The sequence below is a fragment of the Sylvia atricapilla genome, chromosome Z (assembly GCF_009819655.1).
Source record: "Sylvia atricapilla isolate bSylAtr1 chromosome Z, bSylAtr1.pri, whole genome shotgun sequence".
NCBI classification, from domain to species: domain Eukaryota; kingdom Metazoa; phylum Chordata; class Aves; order Passeriformes; family Sylviidae; genus Sylvia; species Sylvia atricapilla.
This window is the reverse complement of record NC_089174.1, coordinates 9,844,779-9,863,040: the sequence shown is the minus strand read 5'-3', so window position 1 is coordinate 9,863,040 and position 18,262 is coordinate 9,844,779. Positions and strand designations below refer to the sequence as shown.

Genomic DNA, 18,262 nt, shown 5'->3' with positions numbered 1-18,262 from the left:
AACAGATATGGTAAAACTGACACATGGAGTTAATAATATTTTATATAAAACTCTCAGTAATACCTTGGCAAGAAATGAGCAGAGTGATCAATGGCTTAGCCAGAAACCAAGAAACTGGTTTTTGAGTTCTTAATGGTTTTAAATAAATCGCGTAAGTGAGTTTTAGCTGAAGGACGAACTATTTTAAGGTACTCAGTTGTTCAGGAGAGAGTATTGCCCATGCCTTGCAACAAGATGGGCTGCCTCTGCCTGAGGGGTTGCAGCAGTGCTGCAGAAGAACCTCTGCTGCAGTGGTTGGTGTTAGAGCAACTAGTGCTATAGCTCGAGGATAGAAGTCGGTTCATGTGGAATGGTAGACTGATCACCTGACTCATTCATCTTTTATGTAAATTAACAGCAATCTAGTTTGGGTTCAAAGCCAAGAGTTCAATACCTCAGTCAAATCCACTTTGCTATGTTTGCAGAACAGGAGAGTTGTGTTCTCAGCCTGCCCGTAAGTTAAGGTTGCCAGGTTTGGTACATTTCCCGTCACTAAGGTAACTGGACTCAGGTACTTTATATTAGAATTTTTCAATTCTGCTCTTCAGGTTTTTTTCCTTTGTTGCATTGCTCGTACCAAGTGTTTCACAGCAGAGGACAGCAGCTCAGCCTCCAGGCTAGCTCTGTGTGGTAAGGCTTAGAAACCTGGGGTTTTTCCTTCCTTTACTGTAAGCCGAGTCAGTAGTTGAATTCTAGTATTTTTCACGCCCTTTCATTTATTTGTTGTATCTCCTGTTGTGCCATGCTGCCGATCTTCACCAAGTTGTTGTGTATATAAAGTTTTGCTAAACTTGACTGAAAAATTAAATATTAATGCGTTTCTTACCCTGTGGTTTGGCAATTTCTCATTTTGTGTGTAGCACATATGATTAAGAGATGTGCCTCAGACATTTCATTTTTATGCTGTACAATTGCTTTCTGTTATGAAGTGGTTGCTTTAATCCAAATGATGTTATTTCTTCTACTTCTTGCAGGACCCTGCGGGAATATTTGAACTGGTGCAAGTTGTTGGAAATGGGACATATGGACAAGTCTATAAGGTTTGGATGCCTCTTTAATTTAGGATGCTGTTCTTCATAAAGCTGTATTACCTAAAGCAGAAGTGAGCACCATTTAGGAAGGCAGATAATTGTTCCAGTAATAGCCTGGTTTATCTTGCTCTCTTTTCTGCATAATGCAAAATGTATTACCTGTGAAATTCCATGGCCCTTCCTTCTGTCCTGTTTTCACATCTCTTTGCTGCCACAGGTCACATAAATGCCTTTTGTACTGACTTTCCTCTGCTCTGTGCTTACTTTCTCTTTTTAAAAATTATTTAAAAGGCATCTGGCAGAAATTTAAATGAGTAATGGCAAAATTTGGCCTGGATTGGGTGAAATTCCAAATTCAGACAGCAGTGCTCTTCAGGACACAGGTGCCAATTAGCCCTGCTTTGCAGGCGGGCAACGAGGTCTTTGATTTCTGTCATTATCTTTGTCACTGTGGTATCAAAGCAGAACCACCAAAAAAGAAACTACAGAATTAACATTGTCACAACCTAGCACTCTGTACGCAATGCAGTGCACCGTTTACTTCAGTTATAACAAGCCTAGAAAAGTGTTCTTTCACTGTGAAGCCTTCCCTAAAATGATTGAAGAAGAGGAAATAGTTGTGATTAAATAGAGAACCAAGTTCTCGTTTTGGGAATGAAGACAGAGGAAGGAAAAGGCCATGCTGCTGAACATCTGCAGGTACATCAGAAGAGCAGTGGCACTGGAATAAATCTGTCTGGTGTTGCTTCTTCCTCAGGTCCCACTGCTTGCCAAGCCCTTGTGTGTGTGCAGGCTCTTTGTGCATTGATCCCTCTGTGGAAAAATGCACAAGGGTCCTGGTGGAGCAATTCTTTCTCCAATGCACTGAATACATGCTGTGTTTTGGTGTCCATCCTCTAGTGGCAGATCTGCTGTAATCACATTATACTTTACCTGTGAAGCTATAGGTTCTGGAAAATGCTTTACAGGAGCAATTCTGGGAAGTCTCTCTTTTCCCATGCTACCATTTTTTTAATTATAATTTTTTATGTCAGAAGCAGGATCTTTCTCATGTAACTCTTTGTGGTGGTGAAGTCTTGTGTTGTTTCTGAGATTGTTACTCAGATACTGCTTTTAATACTACTGAATTAAAAATACATGCTCTTGGGTTCACATGGTCATGTTAAAAGGCCAGAGAGATTTAGAGGTGCTGTTGTTTTTTACCCATATAAAGATCTCAGACCTCCTAAATGTTCTGTGAAATAGTTGACTTTCTTTTTGTGTCTGGATTTATTTTATATTGGGAAAGAAAAATTTCAGTATAGTCATCTTTTATGAATTTTGAGTATGGATCAGCTGCTTAATCATGGCAGGAGCAGAAAGGAGCAACCTAGTTTGCTTCTCTGCTGCAAAAGAAAATGTTTTGATCTGTCATGTAGCTTACTAGAATGTTAGTTGCCAAAAGGTGCAAGAAATATTGACAGTGACAATTTAAAATTGTACCCAAAGGCTGCTCTCCACTGAGCAGGCAAGAGACCAGGGTCTGACAGCTCTAGGAATGGGGTGATTTGAGTCTCTGCTCATTCTGCACCCGGACTGGCTGGAACATCTGAGGAAGGCGCTGAAGGGTCTCAGCAGGGAAGCTTTGTGATTGTGCATTCTGCACTGGAGGAGTCAGGGGTTATGTGTAACCCCTAACTGGGGCTTTGGTCAAACAAATAGCTATGGTCAGTGGGGTGTTCTGCTGGGGGTCGTCTGAGGGATGGAGAAGCTCTTACTGGGACCATGATGGTGAAACCTGCTGTTGAAGAAGTTGATGGCGACAGCCAAGCTGGACAGATGCAGAATGCATGTTCCACACTTGGCAGCCAGCTCTGTCACTGTTGTGAACAATTTTCTCACAGTCCAGAGCTTCAGTGTGTTTAGAAATCCTCCTGCAGATGGTGAGCACCACCTGAATGTTCTTGGGTGTTGTCTGCCTGGTGGTACCTCCCGAGTGCTGGTCTTGCACCCAGAGCAAATGTCTGTTTTCTCAGGAGGGCAGCTGCAGTGGAACAACTTCTGCAGCAACCTTGAGGAGTTAGGCTCACACGCACTTTCCTTTTTAACTTCTGTGTAGTATGTCCTCTGATCTATAAAATGGTAGGACCGATAGAGGGAGTAAATGGAATCCTGGAAGCATTTTGCAGTTTGTCTGGTGTAGGCTTGTGATTATAAATATTTAAGTTATAAAGTAGTCTCTGTTATCCGTATACTTTACTCATATCGCTAGAGCGTGTTTTTATTCTCCTAAAGTGTTAGATTCTTCCATACGTTCAGAAACTACCCATAGTAATTTGCACGTAATCAAAGAAAAACTTACTTCAGGCTCAATAAATTATATTCAGGATTATTAAATTGCTTTGTTGGCTGTGAAGATGATTCATATTTTAATGAATGCTACTCTATAAAAGTGAAAATAAAATTTTGAGGATTCATCATTAGATTTGGAAAACCATGTTATACAGATTTATAGAAGGAGGGTATTATTTATATTGAATTATTCCAGTTCCAGTTCAGGGTCTTTTAAAATGAAATGGAAGAGGTATGAATTGTACACATAACAGTGCTAGAGCTGAGTAGAAATGTTATAAAGATCTGTGTATAATAGCTGACTAAAAGCCAGCAGATTTTTTTGACAACTTACGAAGTAGTAGGACATAAATATGCTGGTACTGGCAACTTCAGCCTTTGGAAAGTGTGAATTAGATGTGAAAAAAAGATCTGATGGTACCCAGAATTCATGAGACTTAGGCTTCATTACCTCTTGAAATGGCTGATGAGTTTCTCAGTTAATTCCTGGTTTCCATGTGATGGAATCCAAAGAACAATCCTAAGTAGGAGGTGATCCATAATAATGCCATAGGAGCTGGTAGCACAGATTATTCCCTGACAGTAAGGGAAAACTGAAAGTAGTTGGAAATAGTGCATTTGCTGGTGATTAGGAAGTATGAGTAGTGACTCTTTCATGCCTTTGTGTGCTCAGTGTTGGGGAGCACATCTCCACAATGCACCATCTCCATTGAATGCGTGTGGGAAAGACAAATTTCTGAACATCCCTTGCTCTGCTTCTGGTGAGATGTGTTCATCCTCCTGTGTGGTCTTGAGGCCAGGGGTGAAAAAGAGTGGGCAGGGCATGAGTGGTTGCTCTCCAAAGTATGAGGGCCAGCATTTTTTAGGGTTTCTAGAGCTGATGATCATTAAGGGCCATTAAGACAGCAGAGCAGTGCTTTGTGTGACATAACTGTCAGTGTCACCTGGGAGGAAGTGAGAAGGCTGAAGGTGCCACTTGGAAGTCCTTGGGATCTGCTGAGATACGGCCCTGTCATGAGTTCCTTGCCTACTCCCATTACCTGCAGGAGTCCAGCTGTATGGACTCCGTGGCTCTGGAATGCTGGATAGTGATGGTCCATCACCCTTGATGTAGAACAGCCGTATGCTGGTCTGTGCTTGTTGTTTAGTAATAACTAAACTTTAAGTTCAGGGTAAGTAAAATGTTTTTTTTTTCAAAGACTTCTGTTAGTTTCATAATCTTTGATGAGAGATGTTTCTTCCATAGAAGCCTTTTAATGCATTTTTTAATGTTCCCATTTTCAGTGCAGGGTCATTTTTCTGTTGAGTAAATGGGGAAAGGGAGATAGGGGGGCCGCTGAAGGGATTGCTGTTTTTGAGGTGTTTGGGTCACACAGTTCTGCCTGAACTCCAGAAGAGACTGAGTTTATGACTGCTCTGTTTTTTCAGTTGTCAAGATGAAGAGGAATTGTTCCTAATTTTTCTCATACAGCCATGCTCTGACAGTCCTCATCCTTCTGAAGTTTTAATGGGCCAAATGAGGTCAGCAATGGTTTTTTTCTGATATGAAGAGGCACCTGATGGTGCTTTTGTCTTCCTTATTTTTAGTGATGTGGATTAGCCTTCTCCTGGGCTTGCCATTTTTCCATGGCTTAGGGAAAGAGAGGCCAGTGTCTTTGGATAGTTCCAGGGGCTGATGATTTTTGGCACATGATCTCAGAGGCTGGTGATAAACCCTGACAGGTTTGCAGCTGCTGTGTGTGCAGAATGGTTGTGCCTTTGATGCTGGGGGCACAGGGAACTTGAGAGAGGTGCTCTGGTTTGGAGCTGTGAGAGTGAAGAGGGAAGACTGAGTAAGTGGCTGATGTAATTGAGTTGGGAGTTGTAAGGTGAAGGAACGTGGGTTTTTTTGAGACTGATACTGTGTGGAGGGAATCACCCGACCATGCTATGTTATGAAGTGTTATTATAATCTGTGGACTATATTGAAAACTTTAATTAATGGCAGCACCTGGAAGGTTAAATGTAAGAAACATTAAAATTATGTTCAGTATAATCCAGATGGTGAAACGGTATAAACTGAAAACCTTAAAACCATCCCTTCTCTGGGTGGGTCAGAAATAGCCACTTTCCAAAGGAAATGGTGTTTCAGAGTCTACAAAGTGCTGCAGAGATGTTAAAAATGATAGTTAATCTCAGGTTGTTTTGTTGTCGTTTGTGGTGAGTTACTAAGATTAGCTTGAAAACTGGTTGGCTTGAAAACTGGTTAGTCTTCAAGCTAATCTTAGTCTCAAGGCACTGAGATTTTGATGAGTCAAGAAGGGAAATCAGTTGTACTCTATAGAAGCAACAAGTGCTACTCTCTGTTTCACTAGCCGTTGGTAAAAGTGTTTGTTTGTCTGTCTGTTTGCTTTATTTCAGTTTGTGGTAGCAATGCCTTTTTCTTGGTCCTAAAATTAAGAACCAGACACAGTTAAGGGATAAAGGGTTTTTATTGGGTGTTTAATAAGGATCCTTTTGGTGCAAAAATTTGCCAAGGTGGAATACACCAAAATGCACACACACATGGTAGATCATGTATACAGTTTTATAGACCTTGAAAATGAACTTATCTAACAAAGATGTCCCAATGAGAGGCTTGAACAAGTAGTGTGACAAGTCCCTATTCTGGAGCATTGCCCCCCAGATGGGCCTAATCCTAATTTACAGGATATGTTTGAGAGGGAGCCTTGGTTTCTCAAGATAGCATGAGGCTTTCCAGCCTCCAGCTCTGAGGCCTTTGGGATATTTGGTCTCCTGGCCTTGCAGAATACCAGGACTATGCTAAGATACCAGGTTTAAAGAATTACAAGTACACGGGTATGATAATACATAAAAGGTGTAGAAAAATAAAAGGCAAAAATCATCATGGCATCAGTAGAAAAGCTGATTATCTTGTCTGCGTGAAGAACTAGTTAATTACAGTAGGCAGCAGTTTATAAAGTCACTGCCAACAGTGCATGGGATGGAGTCAGCAGCTCATTGATCCTTGGTTGGCTTGTGCAAACAAATAATGGAGATTGCCTGCTGCTCCTGGCAGCAGGGATCTCTCTCAGGAGTATGTCTGAACTTAATATGTGCTGCTGCCATTGTAATAAGATATGAAATGCTGTTGTGCTTATGAATGGATTGCCTTGAAATTGGAAGCATGTAGGGCTGCAATACCAGTAATACACAAGAGGAGCGTGGGTTGGGGTTTTGGTATTTAACTTTTTCAATTTTTAATAAGACCCTTGAAGTCTGCATACTACCAGGTATGTTTCTTCATCTTCTCTCAGTTGTCTGAAAATCCTAAATACACTCCCGTGATCGTCTCCATACTTTTCCTATTGCTTCTATACCACAGTTGTCCTTTTCCTCCACCATCAGAATGGATGTGGAATTAGCACCCTTGATACAAGGAGAGCAAACTCTGCCTTGGACTGTGTCAGCAAGAACCTAGCACGCAGATCACAAGGTGTAATTGTTTTTCTTGCTCTTGTTAGACCACACCTGGAATACTGTGTCCCATCTTTGCTCCCTCAGTTCCAGAGAGACGTTGGGAAAACAGAGAGGATTCAAGAATTCAAGAGGCAACCAAAACGTTTGGTGGGTTGAAGAAAGAAGGGCTGAAGGAATTAGATTTTTTCAGCCTTGGGAAGAGAAGACTGAGGGCAGTCTAGTGACAGTTTTCAGGTGCTTCTATGATGGTTGCACAGGAGGTGCGAGTACAGGGATGCACAGGGAAGATGCTTTGCTCAGGAAAAGTTCCATTTGGATGTAAGAAAAACATTCTGTACCATGAGAATGAGTCATCACTGGAATAGGTTTCTCATGGTGGTTGTGGAGTCACCCTTGCTGGAGATATCCAAGGCTTGGTTAATGTAGCCTGAGTCCCTGCTTTTAACAGAAGGTGGAACCATGTGTTCCCAGAGGTCTTTTCCAATCTCAGTTTGAGTTCAAGACATACCCACTATCAACTCAACCAATTAGAATCTGAATTTCTGACTTGGAGGATACAAAAACCCCCCTACTTTAAACTGAAAAAAAAAATTATATATACATACATATATATATATATATATATATATATATAAAAATATAAAAAATATAATAGGTAGTTTATTGTGTGTATTCAGTTGTCAGAGTCAGGAGCATTTTTGTGCTGGGCTTTTTAGGGGTTTGGCATTGTGTTTGGTTTTTTTTTTTTTTTATCTTGGCTTCCCTGCCTCTTTGCATGGCAGTGCTGAACTATATTCAGCACGGATTTTAAAACAATGGATCAAACATGCGAAATTAATTAGTAAATTGTGAAGTCCTGGTTCTAGTTAGTGAATATTTCAGAGGAACTCGATTAAAATTCTTAGGAGCCAAACTAGTTTATCAAAAATAGAAGAGTAAGAATGTGAAAAAAACCTCTCAGCTGTGGAGTGCCTCTATACAACAGAGGCTCTGACTGAGCAGAGCAATGTAGAATAATTAGATGTGCCATTAGAGAGTAGTAAAATCCTCGCAAATAATTTGTTGACAGGCCTGCTCCTTTTAGGTCCTCCATCTTTTAGACCTAAAAGTCCATGTGGGAGAGTACAATGCATTTTCATCCTAAACTCTTGGCATTTTGCGCTCATGTTGCATAACACTTCAGATTTTGTCACTGGGTCATGCTATTTTGGAGGTAAGAGATTGTGCTAAAAATGCACTAGTGGTAACACGAGCATAGTAGGAAGTAGTTCAAGCTCTTAATTCCCTGCTCAAGCACTTCATGTGCTTTAAGCACCTCACTAGTGACATTGATCTCAGTAGTCCTGACTGCTCAGTAGCATCCAGATTCACACCAATGTGCAGATACGCATAAGCATGGTCAGTGCTTCGTGAGTTTTGCAATATCTGACCTACACAGAACTATTTTCATTTTATACGATATATAAGTTTGTGGAACTTGGGGAAAACTCAAAATTGTCTGTTTGTAGTCCAGAATCCCATAGCTATGACAGTTAATGAATGAATGACAGGATATTACTTAATTTTAAACAGCAGAAAATCTAGTGTGTTTATGGATGCTTGAGCTGATTCCCATGGCAGGTAAGCTTTAGTAACTACTTTTTTCAAAGTGAACTATAGGATTTTAGAGCCTGGTGAAGACATGTCACCCTATCTTTATGTCTCTGATTCTTTATTAGGGGTCCTTATGGATTTTACTTTCCAAGTCTGCTTTATTATCCTGCAGAATGCATGTATGTTTTTTTCAGAGTCCTTCTTTGGTATCTCTGGGCTATAGCTAATGGAGCATAATAAAAGGAACAACAAATGCGTTGGTTTCCTAAAACTGAAGCAGAAACTATTTTTCAGCTGTTTGTAGTATGCTTCTTATTTTTCCAAGTCCCTTGTAGGCTATAAGTCTGCCCTTGTAGCCTACTGACCTTGTGCAACTCCTGAAAGGTTTTCAGATTTGCTTTAGAAGCACCTACTCAAAGGCCATTTCTTACCCATCCCCTACTTCCCACCCCTGAAAATATTAAATTTTAGTAACATCTGAGATCTTACAACTGAGAAGTCCAGGAGACACACTTTGTAGCAAACTGTGGCCTTTTCAGTGTCCTGTATGATATTAGCTCCTGTGTAATAGCCTGGGGTATGGTCTGGAACAGTGCCTTTAGGAGCTCCCAGTGTGTGAAAAATGTACTTTTTTTCATAAAGGTAAGAGAGGGGCTGATGTGGGCAGCTGTGACTCAGGAGATCTTGCTTCTCTTCTTGCCTCTACTTCTCATCCTAGCTAAACCCCATCAATTTGCTGGAAGTGGAGCTCTTCATGTGAGTATAGCTGTTAAAATGGAGGCAGCCCTTGTTCTTGTGAAGCATCTTGGGGTTGTGGTTAGGAGGAATTAGTGTGCTTATGGAGGTGATTTGTGAAAATTGGTTAGCAGCCACTTACAGAACAATGAGCAGTTTGAAAACAGTTTCACTTGAATCCAAACATGGGTTCAAGAGAAACTGGAGTGGGAAAATGTCAAGAAATGAGTTGGCTTTCATTTTCAAACTTTGCTTCAGAAACGTCAAAACATTACATTTAATTTGCTTAATTTGAGCATTTAAATTCAGCAGAGTGTTTAATAGATTGGGGGGAAAAGGTGCAATCATACTGAAATAATCTGGCATGACAAAAAGCAATGTAAATATTAATGTGAATTATTCTGACTTTCTGTTCTGAGAGAAGTGTTTGCAACGAAAAGCAAGACTAGTTGGCAAAATACTGACATTTTGCTGGTATTTACTAAATTCTGGAATTTACTAAATTCGTTTTCTGACTATGCGGTTGCTACATCTGATATGAGGTTTTTAAAGCAATCTTTTCTTGTGTCTCTGCTGTTAAAAATGGAAACATTTAGAGGAAAAGGGCATGAGACAAATGTGTGATGGCCTTCTGAAAAGAAAATTCCTCAAGTTCAGTAAAATGTAGATATCTTTCTTATTTAGTCTGCTGAATTTCGCAAGGCATTTCCCCAGAATTTAAAAATAAAAAGAATAACAATAACAATAATGACAAAAGAGTAACAGTTTGCTAATTATTTCTATTGCAGTAGATTTGTCTACTTCTGTTTTACTCATGGCTTTAAACCTGTGAACAATTATACTAAAATATGCAACAAAACCATCATGAAATATGCATATGACTTCGATAATGGATTCTCAAATGTATTATTTACACAGATTGTTCATGATGTTGTCTTGTTATGTGAAAAAAGGAAAGGGCTAGAAAAAATATTTGTTTTTGCAGTCTAACATGAAATATTTATCGTAACAGGATTCTTGCAAACATTCTGCCCCAGAAGCCAAATCATGTCAGTAGATATCTGATTGCTTTTTATTATTATCAGAGGGTAAAGTCAGGAGTTGTGGACCAGCGTTATCGCACGTGCTTTGAAAATCAAATTACTGTGATGGGGTTTCCAGTTTTCCTCTGTTTCGCCCTGCAGAAGAGGACTAGGCAGCCCCAGTGCATGACTGGGGGACACCAGACCATTCCTGGTTTGGGATCCCTTTGAGATGAAGAGACACTGGGCTGTGCTTTGTTGTCCCTCCCAGTGGAAGACAGCCAAGTTTTGCAGGCAGGCACACTGGGAGTCGAGGAGTAGGGGTGCCCAGTGAACCCAGCGAAGCCTGGCCTGGCTCAGATGTCATGGAAGGGGTTTGAGCCAGTGGATGTGGTGCACTAAGGGCACACTGGGCTTTTTGTGCATGTGCAGATCAGCCTAAGCAGGTCTGACGTTTCCCAAAGGCATTTTGTCTCCTGGCTCACGTGCTGGTGGATGTGGGAGCACGTGTGGATTGCTGGGTGCCCAACTGGCACCTGGCATGGAAAGGGCTTGCGTGGGGAGAAGATGTATTTATAGTATCCTGCGCTCCAAAAAATGTGCCTGAAAATGGAAAAAGGGTGAAGGAATAGAGAGATGCACTAACTTTCTTTTGGGCACTTGGAAAAACTGAGTCAGAACTCTTCTGAGTAGAGGAAGGCACAAAACAAAGACTAAAACTAAGGTCTCCAATAGCACACATTGGAGATTAAAGAACAAAAAGGATTTTGGACTCATCCTTTCCTCTGTTCCCCTCTTCATTTCTTTACATTATGTTGGTTGCCAGGTACCCACCTGTTGGAAGACTTTGCATGGCCTGTATCCCTGGCTGGCATGATGGAGTTACAGTATTTTCATGCTGGTGATGGAGTCAGCACGTACAGACATTGCTCAGGTGAATGCTCAGGTTTCTGCCCATGTTTGCAAAGCACCTACTGCCTTTGTGAGGCTGTTCAAAGAGTCACAGCAAGCTCCTGGTCAGGCTTTATAATGTCATTTAGCTTCCTACATCTGCAAAAGTCATGGTTCTCTGACCAGAAATGAAAGGAGATGGCCTTATCAGAGCTGGGTGATGGTTGGAGCCTGCATGGCACTCACCTTGTCTATCACACAGATTGGTTTTGAATGTCATAGCGAGTATTTGCAATATCTGGCTGGCTAAGCTTTTGTAGTTGCTGTATCCTGCATTATTTACACTGTTCTTGAAAACTTTTCCCTTTCAAAGTCATTAGTATTAAAATGGAGCAATTCTTTATCATGTGGAGATCTCCTTCTAGCCCAGCTCTGTTATTGGTGGCTGGGAGACTTCAGGCACCTGTGCTGGGATGTAGGCAATGCTGAACCACACCAGGGCTGAATAGGGACTGTAGGTGCCAGTGGAGTTTAGGCTGGAGATGACACTGTGGTCTGTAAATTGTGGTTCTTAATGGGAAGCCTGTCTGATGAATCCTCTGGTGTGTAAATGGTGCCTGATCTTCTTCTGGAGGAGTTGCATCTTCAGATTAGGTGAGCATATGCCAGCAGTGGGTTTTCTTTCCTTTCTGGCTTCTTTTATTGCCAGGCAAGTAGCATGAATGTCATTGTACAGTGCCCTGTTGTCTGAGCTGTCAAAAGCCGTCTTGTGGTGTGGAAAGTCCCCAGAGATTGCATGATGCATTTTGATTTCTCCTTATAGAATTGGGAGCATGATGAGAAAGAGAAATGAGGAAGCTGCTGCCTCTCCATTTTCCCCCTCCCTGAGGCAGGCTGGTGACTGTGCAGTTCTCTAGGTGTATTCCAGGAGCTGGTTGTGATACAATAAGCCACATCTGTCCTGCCTGCCAAGGGGGACATCCATGTCTGTGAAGGACCCTTTGTTAGAAAACAGTGTTTGCAGTACAGGAGGCAACACAGAGGGCTTTGAGCTTTAATTTTTATTTTCAAATTCCCAGCCATACTGTGTTTGCCTTTGGTGCAGCCTTGCATTTCTTCAGATGTGCTGCTGAGGTTTTGTGGTCCCAGCTGACGTCCTTCAGGTGGATCCCCAGGTGCTGGGGTTGGCCAGCGCCAGGGCGTGTGCCTGGACCTGATGGTGAAGCAGAACAACAACTCTCTTGAGGTTTGGCAGAAAATAGTTTCTTACCTTTTTTTTTTTTTCCTTTTCCCCTTGGTGAAAACAAGAGGAAGCTTTAGCTGGTAGGAAGGTTGATGCTTTGCCACAAAATGATGTTCTCGCGTATCAGTGCAGCAAGGGTAAAACCACTAGCTGGACCCACCCTGGCTGTGGGCAGCATTTACTGTGATAAAAGTGATAAAAACCCATGTTCTTTCTAATTGGATCGTGAGACATATGAATATTAAATTACTTCAGTTAATGGCTGACTTTTCTTAAACAAATTCTTTCTTAAAAAGGAGAAAGTGCTGGTAGCAGAAGTAAACAGAAAATTTCAAAGAACTGAGCAGTAATCTTCTGTTGAAGCCACTGTGAAAGTGGACAGAAATGGAGTTACGCAGAAAAATGAGCATTTTGATGACTGGTGTGGCTGGATCACTGCAAGGGAAATGACAAACCTGATCCAGGCCACTGAGCATGTCCACGCTTAACAAAATTGAACTGGAAATAACATTTCTAATTAAACTGGGTCAAACCATGTATGCAAACCAGGTCTTTAAAAATAATTATACGAAACCTTGTTTTTTTCTAGTCTTTTGCACATGATGTCATTTGTTTGACCTATTCAGAGAGGCTATTAAGTGCTAACAGTGGCATGATGTTGCTTTGTGCTCACTTTGCACTCATTTGATTACAGAGGAAATGGCAAATCAGGATCAGTGCAGGGGAGCCAATCCCTGAAAGTGGCTCAGTGACTAATTTCAGAACCTCTTCTTGTTAGGTATTTGTTTTTCTATAACTCTTCAGTTACTGAACGTACTAGGTTATTTTCTTGTGCAAACATGTCAAAAATAGGTATTTTCTGTAAGCCTCAGTGGTGCAGGGAGGAAAAGAGATTGTCTCGTCTGATTTGTACAAAGCACACAGGAATCAAATCATCTCAGAGACTTGAGATTTCGTTGGAATGGGCTGACTGGTTAGAACATGACTGGGTGCAAGAGCACTGCAATCCCATGCACTCTGTTTTCTTAAAAGGAAACCTGGCTGAGCTTCTGTCTTTGGTAGTGCAAGTTCTTGGAAACTCATGTGCCCCCCTGAACCTGGAGGTTCAGATGGTGGAAGGCAATGCAAAGCACTTGGGAAATGGCTTTTCTGGTGTGGGGTTTTCATTTGCACTTTTATTTTCTTTTGTTGATACTTTTGTTGTAAATAGAGACCTGATTATTTAAATTTCTGTTATTTAAGTTGATGCATCAGCAGTGCTGTAGAATTTTAGTTTATCCTGTGAAATTGTCCTCTGGCACATAATACCATATTTATCCAAAGCAGCAGTGAGCTCTTGATGGTATATTTTGGCATCTGGATGTAGATGATGGAATATGCAAAGGAGCTGCAAAAGGAAGCTTTTTTGGAAACTTGCAGATGGTTAAACTTTTCAAGTAAATTTTTTAAAGGAGCACAACTAGATGTTAAAGCAGAAATGCTAGTTTTTAAAATTTATATTGTATGTGTAAGCCAGCAAGTTGCTGGCATTAGCTGCATGCCTTGTGGAATGTTGAGGCTGTTTTGCTGTTTTGTTTTTGTCTTTCTTGACAGCTGCTTTAGATGTGATGCAGCTGGTTGGACAGGCTATTGCTGTTACAAGGTAAAGGAAACACTTAGGGTTCAGAAAATGAGAAGTGGCTTTGAGACTGAATCATGAGAAGGGTTCTGGTGCAGCTCCACTGACATCTGATGTACCTTGGGCTAGACCAGTGTTTCAGTTTTGACTATTTCTGTGTTGTTTCTGTGCATGCCCTTCTGCCTGTAGCACCTGGGTCTTGTTGTATTGGTGTGGAAGGGGTTCACAGAGTTTCGCACTGCTGCCTGTGAAGGCTTCCTGTGACACAGCAGCTGACAAACCCTGAGTAGGGTGATCCCGTCGGATCCCCTCGCCTGTGAACGTGAATGTGTGTCGTGAGTCAGAGTAGTGAGTGTTCTCTGTTTCCTTATGGCCTTTCCATCTCTAGCTGTATGGAGAGCCTCATTTCCCATCAGCTGTGAACTTTGGGTGGCAGCCCTGCAGTTGCTTGTCAGAGATACTTGGACATGAGTGGACACACTGGACCAGTGGCTTAGGTATATTTCTTGTGTCTCAAGCTATGGCCCAAACCTGTGAGAGGATCTGTGCAATCACACCTTTTCCAACAGAGAAACCTTTGAAAATACACTTTCTTTTTCATTGTAAAATGAGGTTTTGTTTGAGAAATTTGACCCTTCACGAGACAAATTCAGATCTTATAAACTCAACAGCAGAATTCCTTATGACACAGAATCATTAGGATTGTCTGGTTGACTTCTGGCAGGGCCAGGAGTGTGTGTGAGAACCTCGGTGTTGGGACAATCCATGATGAGCTGTTGGGAGGTGCTGCAGGAGACCTTTGGGAGGTGTAGCCAGCAGTGCATGGGACTCCCAGCCTGTGCTGGGGCTCTGGTGTTGTTTTACCCACACACACCTCACTGTGTGGTTCACTGCTTCCTTCATCTTGCCCTGCACAAAATTAATTTGGCTTGTTTAAACAGAGCAAGACAAAGAGATGAGAGTTTCAAAAATCCAGTAGGGCTGTTCAGTAGTTAATTTCAGGAAACTGTTGGTACCTCTTGTGACCAGTTCTTCCAGTGATTCACTGCTGCTTTTGGTTCATGTGCACTCGTAATTATGCTGAGCTGCATTGCTTAAGGCTCTGCGGTTCTTCAGCTGTAATGTGTTTAGCCATTTTCTTGAAATTATTCTGCAGGGGTATTTATTTCTTTCTTCCTCTCAAGAGCTCAATGTTCATTTCTGTCCTGCTGTGATTGACTTTAATACCTACAAGTAATACAGAAATTTAGAAGATAAAGCATTGAACAGTAACTGCTTGTTCAGGAACTATTACTGTGCATCTGACCTGTGGTTTGCTTGAGAGGGGAACCTTTGCCAGCTGGGCTTCTGCTGTACAAAGCTGATCAGATCAGTTTAGAAAAAAAATATCACCAGTGTTCCTCATGAATTCAGAATTTTTTTGTTTTGAACTTGGAATCTCCTCATTGTTTTAAATTCATTAGAAAAGCGAGCTATACTTCACTTGTAAGACTAATTAGAAGGGTAGTCTGGTTTCATTTTGGAAACTAACTTAACACTGAAAGCCTTTCCAAGCATTTAAGTAATTTTCCCTTGAGTTTTGTGAACCATCTGGCCAATAGGATTTTGGAAGGAAATGGGATTTGACTGCTGCTGTGAGATCAGTGCCATGTAGCTCATCTCTTACAGAAATCATTCAGAAATCTGGAAGCTTGTGTGTTTTTTCACAGACTAATTGTGTTCATTAACTCCCTTTTAATTTTTGGAGAGGATTCACTGGATGGAGCCAAATGAAAAGCATGATTAGATGCTCTTTTTTTTTTTTTTTTCCCCATCAGTTAAATGCTCTGTGAAGACTTTGGTATGTGTGTAAAGAATATGACCTTTCCCTAGGCTAACCTCAGGTCTTCTGAACTTGACAGTATTAGACAGTGGAATTTTTGATTCCAGGATTCACCTCAGATGAACAAAGTCATAGGGAGGGTATTGACCCAGAAACACAGAAGACAAGACTCTGAGACTGTAAAAAACCCCTTTTAATACCAGTTGTTAGTACTGGGCTGTCCCCTACTGTGTGTGCTGTACACAGCCATCTGCAGAGGTGCATACCCCCATGGTACTGCGATCTGTGTGAGAAAAACACCAGCAGAACTGGAATGGAAAAGTAAATCACCCTTAGCTCTGTTGTAGCTCTGTCATCATTTAGGCAGGAACTTGCAGCTGTGTACCCTGCTTGCCTCAAAGCCTTCTTTAAAAAAACCCAACAACACAGTTTTAACCTGTGCAGAGCCGTGTCCGTGCTCTGTATAATATGCAAGAAAAAATTCAACTACGTTACAGTTGCTGTTCACAAAAATGCTGAAGGATCTTTAAAAATTCAGTGATATAAATGCTAAGAGGTTAATGTGCATACAAGGTTGTATTTATGTGGCATAGAAGGCTAATAAAACTACATTGCTTAAAGAGTTAAAAGATGGCTCTCCTAACATGAGGTTCGTAATTGATGTGTGCAGCTTAACCTTTGTAGCTTTGTAGCAATGGTGAGCCAAAAAACCTTCCTTTGAGGGATTCTTGGTCCAAAATTCTGGCCACCCATCAGCCGACCTCCTGCTGTCCAGTCCTGACTTCCTTTCAGCAGGATGGGGCTGGCAGGACACTCTTAACTGCTTGTGACCTTCTCCAGCAGAGATGTGCAGTGAGGAGGTTTTCTCCAGCGCCCTGTATGTCTGTAAATGGATGCCTGTGAGTCAGGCAGCAAAAATTCACTGGGGTGGAGGGATTTGTACCTCACCCCAGACTCAGCTTCTCAGCAACCTCTGCTCTGCAGAGTGAGAGCCTTCCAAAGGCTGAGGCTCTTCCAAAATTGTTTATTTTTCCGGATGAATAGACTTCTGGTGCAGCAGGCCTTGGCTGTCGTAAATCACCACCGGGCTCCCAAGTGCTGTGTGCGACTGGCTCTGTGCCAGGGCTGTTCCAACCCTCCTGTGCACAGCAAGAGGAGCCCTGGGCCTTCAAATACTCCGTATCCCACTGCCCTGCATCCCTACTGCCCTGTGCTGTCCTGAACAACCCTCCAGCACGGTGTCCCCAAGCCAGAACTGCCGTGGGAAGAGGAAAGCCGCCTGTATCCGCAGCGTCTCCGTGCCCCTGACAGGGGTATCGAGCCCTGGTGGGCATCTGAGGCTGGAATATGAGAGTGTTTCAACAGGTGTGAAGGGACGTGACAAATGCCAAAGCCCAGGATGGATAGCGAGGCTGTTAAAGGTGTTACTTGTGCAAATAGTGATATTTAGGCTCAAGGAAATCAGTATTTATGTCCCAATAAATGGAGTGTGAGGAAAATGGGATAACTGCACAGTCTGCTTCTTGGACCTCTCCTGCTACTCACTGTGTTGCTCCCTGAGTTACTTGAGCCACACATGGCCCCAAAATGTTGCTTTTATTTCCTTGTTGGCAGCAGTTCTGGCTCGGGAGCCTGGCAGTTCCCTCTAAACTCAAGCACCTGCATGACTTTTGAACAGAGGAGAGCTGAAGCATCAGCATTTGCCATTCCCTCAGATGCTACTGAAGTATCATCAGATGGGAATTGGACCAAACCAAAGTCACTGGGAGCCTTCACCAGGAGCAGCTCTGCCTCCAGTAACCCTGTGACCCCCAGCCAGGCTGACCCCAAATGTGGCAGGTGAAGCTTGTTCCTCCAAGGTGCTCTGTGTACTGCAGATCTCAGTCTCCCACTGACACCCGTCACAGACCACCCTGTTTTCACCTGCCCCAGGAGAAGTGTTCCTGCTCTTTCCTGCAGTCTGCCTTGCACATTTTTCACATTGTTCAGAAACTTTAGGTAGCGGTTGAGGATCTAAAGCATCGTTTCTACATGTTAGCTGAGCAAGGGGAAGCCACAGGAATGGGTACTTGCCTCCAAATGAGCATGGAGATGCAGAAGATTACATGGGATGTTCTTCTGCAGACACCACCCGCTTAAAATAAGCAGAGGACAAATCTGTTTGTGCTATGGCTAGAATGGTATTTTCAAAAGAGGTTGGTGCTTTGCTTGATCTTGCTGATCATAGTGAGAGTAACCCATTTGGGAACAGGTTTCAGAATCCCAAAAGATCAGTCCCCAGTCCATTCTCATACAAATATGCAGTAGCCTTGTGTGGTTCATGTTTTGGATGAGGATGGTAATTTGATCAAGTGAACGTAACTGATATTGCAAAAAATGTAGATACTCAAGTATGTGTTTGTGAAAGAGCTTAAATTTGTTCCTTTGTTTCATTTTCTTTTCCCACTGGTCTGCAGTCAGACACAGACAAACATTAGG

At 42.1% G+C, this 18,262-nt stretch overlaps 1 protein-coding gene across 3 annotated transcripts in view; it reads left to right on the top strand.

Annotated features, from left to right (window-relative positions):
* LOC136373802 (mitogen-activated protein kinase kinase kinase kinase 4-like) overlaps nt 1–18,262 on the top strand; it is a 93,801-nt gene that overhangs the window by 3,560 nt on the left and 71,979 nt on the right. For all 3 annotated transcript variants that reach the window (XR_010745740.1, XM_066338794.1, XM_066338793.1), the window contains exon 2: nt 1,014–1,079. Coding sequence is in view for 2 of the 3 variants with exons in the window: in XM_066338794.1 (XP_066194891.1) it covers nt 1,014–1,079 (66 nt within the window). In the remaining variant the exon portion in view is untranslated. The remainder of the gene's footprint in view (nt 1–1,013; nt 1,080–18,262) is intronic.